This window comes from Triticum dicoccoides, chromosome 3A (assembly GCF_002162155.2).
Source record: "Triticum dicoccoides isolate Atlit2015 ecotype Zavitan chromosome 3A, WEW_v2.0, whole genome shotgun sequence".
NCBI classification, from domain to species: Eukaryota; Viridiplantae; Streptophyta; class Magnoliopsida; order Poales; family Poaceae; genus Triticum; species Triticum dicoccoides.
The window spans coordinates 430,752,826-430,760,908 of record NC_041384.1 but is presented as its reverse complement, the minus strand read 5'-3'; the positions used below and the strand labels follow the sequence as shown (position 1 = coordinate 430,760,908).

At 51.0% G+C, this 8,083-nt stretch overlaps 1 protein-coding gene across 1 annotated transcript; it reads left to right on the top strand.

Annotated features, from left to right (window-relative positions):
• Positions 1–4,149: 4,149 nt before the first annotated feature.
• Positions 4,150–7,801, top strand: LOC119268417 (mitogen-activated protein kinase kinase kinase 13-A-like). Its single transcript, XM_037550036.1, has 3 exons — positions 4,150–4,718; positions 5,131–7,127; positions 7,233–7,801. Exons 2-3 carry the CDS (start codon positions 5,231–5,233, stop codon positions 7,328–7,330), a joined length of 1,995 nt encoding a protein of 664 aa, XP_037405933.1. The 5' UTR covers positions 4,150–4,718; positions 5,131–5,230; the 3' UTR covers positions 7,331–7,801.
• Positions 7,802–8,083: the final 282 nt, after the last annotated feature.

Sequence of the window (8,083 nt, the reverse complement as noted above, 5' to 3'; positions counted from 1 at the left end):
AAAAGCAAATATAAAACATAAAAGAATAGAAAACGCAGAGAAAAGGTCAATTGAAATGGAGAAAAAAGTAAAGGCAGAACTGACTAACGGGCCGGCACATTAACGCGGGCGGGGGTGCGCGTTTGGTAGCTATCCCCTGACTAGCGCAGGGAGAATAGGATCCGTCAGGTGGTGCCCTCTATATTACGAGACCTCCTAGTCCCCTACCTTTTTTTTTTTGAGGGGTTCCTATTCCCCTGTCTTCTTTTTTTGAGTCGATCCTATCCCCCTTTCTATGCGGGGAAAAGTAAGGAAATGTGCATCCCCTGAGGGCGCTTTGGGCCTGCCCATATGCAAGGAGTGGCGCCCGTTTTTTCCTTCTTAATTTTTTAATTTTGTTTTAATTTTTGCTTTGACATGTTGAAAAATGTTCACAAACGTCAAATATATCAAAAAATATTCGAGTTTCAATTAAGCTCATGAATTTCAAAAGAAATATCATTTCCAAAAATGATCACATACTCGAACAATGCTCTCACATTTTAGAAAAAATCATGATTTCTTAAAGTGTTTTGAAATTTAAACAAATGTTCACAAATACAAAAATGCATCATGAATTTCAAAAACTGATCCTGAATTTTGAAATATGTTAATAAAATTGAGATAAGTTCTTGAATATAAAAAAATGTTCTCATATTTTAGAAAGCGTTCGCAAAATTGAAAAAGCGGTCTAAATTTCAGCAAATGCTTCATATTTAAAAAATGTTCAAAAAAATGAATGAATTTGTAAATTATACCTAGATTTAAAAAATTCATGAATTTAAAATACACTTGAATGCAAAAATTGTTTAGAATTTCTATTTTTTCCACAAATTCTAAGAAATTTCACAAATTCTGAAATTTATTCTAAAAATAAAAAAATATTTTTGATCATATAATGTTCACGAATTTCAAAACTTTGTCCCAAATTTCTAAAAGGTTGATGAGTTTGAAAAATGATCACTGGAAAAAGAAGAAAGGAAAACAAAGAAAATTTAAAAAATAATAAAGAAAGAAATCCAGTCGAAAGAAACACACCAAAAATAGTATGTTCCCTGGTTGGGAGAAAACCCACAATGTGCCGGTCATAGAGTGGACGAGGCGCGTGGGAGTGTACGTGGAGGCGTGAAATAGGAAGCGCCCTCGCTTACGCCGCCAATTCGTATTTGGCGTTCGTCGTGTGACTCGTTGACAATAGAACGCACTAACATTTCATTTTATTATTTTTTTCCCTTTTCCTTTTTTCCTTTCTCTTTCTTCTTTTAATTTAATTCCATTTTAAATTTCATCAATTTTATTTTCATTATTATTTTTAAAAAACCATGAACTTTTTTTAATTTCATGACCATTTTCCAAATTCACGAACATTTTCAAATCCATGAACTTTCATGAATATTTTTCAAAAAGTTTAGCTCAAAACGAATGCAAAACTTAAAAGGTAGAATCATGGATTAGATTGGCTTTTTCAAGAAAGCAATTAGATTAGCGGTCAATTTGATACATATAGCTTGGATTATAATCTTAGCAAACCAACATGCATTTCTTAATTTTAAATAACTAATGCTCCTTCCGTCCCATAATAGCTATATTATGGGACAGAGAGAGTATGTCTTTATTTTTATTTAATTTTGCAAGGGATAGCAAACTAATGTCTTGATAAAGAAACATACCAAACTTATTATAGTAGTCTCTGAAGAAAAGTATAGTGGCAGAGTCACAAACGGCCACAGCAGGCTGACGATGTGGGCGTGTACTGATGTGATAGTGAAGCAGGGACTGCTCGGTCGATACACTCATCTTCCTAACTTTGTACCAATAAACACCAATTCACTAAATTTAAAAGGTTGACTCCATATTATCAAGTGTTGATTGTTTTACTTTTGACTTGATATTTATATAGGTGATTCTAGTTGTTATTTGGCTTATTATATGAAAAAACTTTCGCCTCACAATCCGTGTTCGTAATACCAAAAAAATTAGTTTGTGCTCCGCCACCGTGCTCGAGCGCAATTTGGTCTGCAGGTGGGGGATAGGTTTGATCTTCTATGTTCTTCTGCATGGTCTCGCCGCGCGACAAACTTTTGATCTCATGTGCGGTCCGGTCGGAGATGACCCGTCACCGCCCCCCACAAGGCCATGCCGAGAGGCGACTGCATTGCGTACATCGGCGGAGTACATGTCTCTGGTTCTCTTCTTAGAAATATCATCGTGAAAGACCTTGTGTATAAGATTATTATTTTGATCTCACCCAGCCGCTGAAATCTCAGGAACGGGCCTGTTTGCATAGAAGAGAGAACGTTTTTTCTCTTTGAACTGATAGAAGAGAGAACGTAGACATGGTGCATTGGTGCGTGTGGTTGGATACTAGCTGCTGGGCAACCAGAGTTGTATCTAACCTAACATTGGTGGTGAGTGCTGACCTTAGAGCAACTTCAATGGGGTGACTCATTTCGTCCGCGGTTGTCTGTTTGAATCGACGCGGACAAAAATGCCGGCCCAACGCGCTGACCCCAAACGAACGCGCGTCTGTTTTCGTCCGCCTGTCGACCCATTTCCGGCCCATTTTTGAGCCTGAGTTGCGTCGGCGCGGACATAAGACGGACGCGCGTAATGGATACATAGATAGTTCTAGCGTACATAGATAAAAGAAAAGACCATTACTCATCGCTTTCTGACTCCGACTCGGTAATGTCCTCCTCCGACGTCTGAATGTAGGCGTCAACATACGCCTCGTCTTCAAAGTCCCAACTCGCCGTTTCTCATAGCTTCAGTTTCAGTTGAGCTGCCTGCTTCCGCGAAAGCTTGTCCTCCCGATAGGCGGCTCGCTCCCTCCTCCTCGCGTCCCTCTCCAACCTCCTTTGCTTGTAGAACTGGCGCTCGTCGACGATGTCCTGCGGGAAGCCTCCGTGCCACACCACCAAGGCTTCCACGTCCTTCTCCGCGATGACGAGGCGACGCTGCCGCCTCCGGTGGACATGATGATCCTCGTCGGTGAAAAGCCGCGGGAGAGGCGCTAGATCCTGCGCCCGCTGACTCGACACGTTGGGAAAATTCATATCCCGACGAGGCCTCAGGAGGCGCCACGCCGCCGCGTCGTGCGCGCGGGCCGCCTTCTCTGCGGTGTCGAAGGTGCCGAGGATGAGACGTTTCTCGCGAAACCAGATCTCGAAGGAGAAGGCGCCGGAGCGGCGCTCGCGGACTCGCGAAAATCTGAAGCGCGTAGGCGGCAAATCGATGTGGTGGCGCAAAGACGGCGAGAGTGGACGGCGGACAGAGTGTGAGGGAGCGCCTTCTTTATAACGAGCGCCAGCCGCGACGCGCGCGCGAACCTTTCCCGCGCGCTGGAGCGCCAAAACCAGCGCGCGCTAGGCCGCTTTCCACGCGCGCTGGTGTGTCAAAATCTGAGCGACGACGTGATCTAAAACGCGCGCGGTCATGAAATGGGTCGGCCCGTTGGACGCATTGTCGACCCAAAACTAAAAGAAGACGGGCGGCGGGCGGGTAACCGATCCAAACAGATATGCTCTTATAACAATGTAAAGATTGCCGGCAGCTATTTATGTTTTTGTACATGCACCGATGCGTGACGATCGAAAGGCGCTATCTGCAGCCAGGAGTTGTGCAACACACCCAACAGAAAGCAGATGAGAGCAATGACCCACCAGGTCGGTTTTCAGGCGATATCCGTTCGGGTGCCGGCGGGAAAGGCGCCGCAGGTGGCGCTGTTGGGCCGGTAACCGACTGGACTAGGACGCGCCAACCAACCACCGCAACGGCAACGGCAATGGGCGCCACCACTTCCCACCCCACCTCGTCGTCCCGGACCGACGTGGGGCGTCGACCAGCCACGCGGCGCACGCAGGGCTGCCCCGAGCTGGGTTGGGGTGGTTCGACCTCGACGTTCCCGCCCGCGAGGAAAAAAGATGGAAGGCGAGGTTGGCACAATGGCACTTGGCGAAGCAACGCAAAATGGCAGCTAAAAAGAATGAATGCTTCCTTCCACTCTCAGCCTATCATCAGGTGTCGCACCAGTATAAGGGACGGTTGCCGCCCGTACGCGATGATATATATTCTAGCTAGCTAACTACTCGTGTGAGATCATGGTGGACGGATCGTGCTTGTGCGGAGACTTTGCCTTTTTCATTATTTTTGCCGCCTGCCATCGTCGTCTTGACCATCTGTAGCTGCCGCGAAATGGTCGTCGCCGTGCCGTCTCCCTATCTCTCTCTCTCTCTCGTGTGTGTACGTAGTCAGCGGGCAAATCCCCTCTTGCCAAACGGCACGCACAAGCAAGCAAGCAAGCAATTGGACCAGGATAGTAGCACAACGTCTCCCGATCGGCCTTGCGCTTGCGGTTACACTAGAGTAGAGACTGGTATGGTATGGTCGATCGGGAAACGAAGCGTTCGTTCGTGCCCCATAACTCCACCACTGCAGTTAAGGAAACGACACTTGTTCTCCCTCACCTCGTCTCGTCGTCTTCCCTTGTTTCTGCCTGAGAGTTGCTTTGGAGACTCCTCCCGTTTTCTGTCTACCTAGCGGGATCTCTACGCCAGTCAACTGTTGCATCTCTTGCAAATTCTGACCGCTTCTTCAACCAAAACATCATACCCCGGCCGTCTCTCTGTTTGTCCCCTGCCAAAGCAATCCCTCCATCCTCATCTTCATCTTTCATCTTTCGGCGGCGCTCCAAGAACCCCGTGAGTCCCCCCATCTCTCTCTCTCTCTCTCTCTCTCTCTCTCTCTCTCTCTCTCTCTGATTTTGAGTTCACGGCAGCGTTCCATATCAGAGTATTACCGATTTGGTGTTTAATCACGCGTTCCTTTCTATTAGTTGTTTCATCTGTGCATGTGAAGCAAGTTCCGTTTCTTGATCGCTTCTTCTTTTACTAATTTGGTACGTAGTAATTTGACGGGGGGTAGAAAATAGAAAGAAACAGAGAGGGGGGAACAACCAGTTTCTGCAATCTTCAAAAATTCCCCAAGGCCAGTTGTCTGCATTTAATACTGTACATTTTAGCACACCACGATTCAAATCACGGTGAAATCTGAGTTGATACTACATGGCAATATTTTCAAGATAATCAATCGTCTTACTATTTATTCTTGCAGAGGCAGAGGCTGAGGCCGTACCATCTCAACAAGACCAGAGCACCACTGCTCAAGAACCACGCCAAGACTCGATCCATCCTTGTCTCGATCATCCATCGGGATGGAGCAGCTCCGGCAGATCGGTGAGGTGGTGGGCAGCATCAACGCGCTCATGGCGTTCGAGGCCGACCTCCGCATCAACCCTCGCCAGTGCCGCCTCCTCGCCGAAACCTGCGCGCACGCGCTGGACGCCATCACCGGCAATGTCCGAGCCCACCTTCGCTTCGACGAGCGCGGCACCAAGTGGCGCGCCCTGGAGTCCCCGCTCCGCGAGCTCCACCGCGCGCTCCGCGACGCCGAGGGCTACGTCCGGCAGTGCCTCGACCCGCGCGGCAGCTGGTGGGCCCGCGCCGCGGCCATGGTGCACGGCACGGAGTGCGTCGAGCACCACCTCTACAACATCCTGTGGTGCGTCTCCGTCGCCGTCGATGCCATCGAGGCCGCCGGGGAGATCGCCGGCTCCGAGCCGGACGATCACGCGCGGACACGGCTTCTGCTCGCCAGCAAGTACGACAGGGACATGCTCGAGCCAAAGCTGTTCCAGCTCGTGCACGGCAAGCGCTACTTGGTGTCCCGTGAACTGGTCGTTCGGATGGACGCGGCGTGGAAGGAGGACAGGTGGGCGCTGTCGCAGCTGCTCGACGAAATGACGGGCCCGGCGGCGCCGAAGCGCCTGACCAAGAACGAGCACCGCCTCGCCGAGGTCCTCGCCGCGCCCAGGGGGAGGCTGCACCCGGCGTCCATTCTGCTTGGAGACGACTACAGCGTCCGCAGGAGGCTAGGCGGCCGCCTCAAGGAGGTGCAATGGATGGGGGAGAGCTTCGCGATGAAGCATTTCATCGGGGACGGCGAGGCCGTCGGCGCCGAGATCGAGCTGCTGGCCTCGGTGGCGCACCCGAACGTCGCGCACGCCACCTACTGCTTCCACGACGAGGAGAGGAAGGATTACTTTGTGGTCATGGACCAGCTCATGGCCAAGGACCTGGGAAGCTACGTCAAGGAGGTGAGCTGCCCGCGGCGGCGGACACCGTTCCCTGTCATCGTCGCCATCGACATCATGCTGCAGATCGCGCGCGGGATGGAGTACCTGCACGCGAAGGGAATGTACCACGGCGAGCTGAACCCGTCCAATGTGCTCGTGAGGCCACGGCAAGCCGACGGCGGCTACGTGCAGGTCAAGGTCACCGGGTTCGGGCAGTCCGGCATCGCAATGGGCGCCAATGTCAACGGCGACGATAACGCCTGCATCTGGTACGCGCCCGAGGTGCTCAAGCCGGAGGTCGCGGGTGCAGAGTCCAGGCGCACCGAGAAGGCCGACGTGTACAGCTTCGCCATGATCTGCTTCGAGCTCCTGACCGGCAAGGTCCCGTTCGAGGACAACCACCTGCAGGGCGACAAGACAAGCAAGAACATCCGCGCCGGCGAGCGGCCGCTGTTCCCGTTCCAGACGCCCAAGTACCTGACCGCCCTGACCAAGCGGTGCTGGCACGCCGACCCGGAGCAGCGGCCGGGCTTCTCCTCCGTCTGCCGCGTCCTCCGGTACGTGAAGCGGTTCCTGGTCATGAACCCGGAGCAGCAGCAGCAGGCCGCGCAGGGCGACGAGCCCGTTGTGCCACCCGTGGACTACCTCGACCTGGAGATGCAGCTGCTGAGGAAGCTCCCGGCGTGGCAGCGAGGTGAGGGCGCCCGCGTGTCGGACGTGCCATTCCAGATGTTCGCGTACAAGGTGTTGGAGAGGGAGAAGATCGCAGGCGTGGCGCAGGCCAGGGACAAGGCCTCCGACTCGGGCAGCGAAGGGAACTCGCTGTACGGCGATGAGAACGGCGTTGGGGTAATGTCGCCGGACCGCCCTTCCTCGGTGGCGTCGAACGGCACCATGCGGCCGCTGCCGGACAGCAGCGATGGAAAGAAGCCGCCGTCGGCCAAGAAAGCGGACGGCAAGGCGGCCAGGCAACCAGGTAGGCACTCTACCATTTTTTGGATTACAGTAGATAGAGTTAGATCTTAGAAAAGGCCGTGCGTGTTGATTCGTACCATTTCTGAACATTTGTCTGTCGTTGCAGTTGCAGGGCACCCGCAGAAGGTGAAGCCGGGCAACCCAGCGAGGACTCCGCAGGCACCAAGACGGACGCTCGGAGTGAAGACCGACGGCGTCTCGTAGTCCCTGCCGCGCGACATTGGAGGAGAAGGCGAGCTCGTCGTGCTTCAGGGGAGTTGGATGGAATGCCGGTGCCGGAGAGTGTGCCTTTGATCAGCTAGTCGTTTCTTGTGGCATCACCGAGACAAGTCTTGGTTTTGTTTTAAGTTATTATATCGCATAGTTATTCGTTTCAGTCACATCTCTGCAGTCCGAATGAGAAGCTATTTCCATGCAAAAAAAAAGAAGCTATTTTCAAGAGATATTTTTTTTGCGGGAAATGACGTGGTATTACTCAGCTACAAGGGGAGTGCTACGCGTTTGGCCGGCGGACGCCGCGCGGGCCGTCAGATCTGGCATAAATCTAGCACCTAGTCGTTCTTCACTTTTGCAATGTATATTGTGTCATGGAATTTTTGTGGAACAGAGGTCATGTTGCAGAAGATATTTGTAACAAAGTGTTGTAGATTTTTTTTTTTGCAACAAAGGTTATGTTGCAGTTTTTTTGCAATAGAGGTTATGTTGCAAAAAAAAAAAATCATCCGCACCATTGAGTTGCCACCATAACATTCCACATGTTTCGGAATTATCGACCGTGTTGCACAATCTTGAGACTTGCGGTGTGTGGGACTAGTCCGAAGCGTGGTTGGCTCCCAACGTGATGGATGCAGAGCATAGAATCGACCGGATGATTCTAATCATCTCCCTAGTTACAATCAACCTTAGCCTTAGAGCATCTTCATCCAAACATACCAAATATGGCACTATACTGTACGC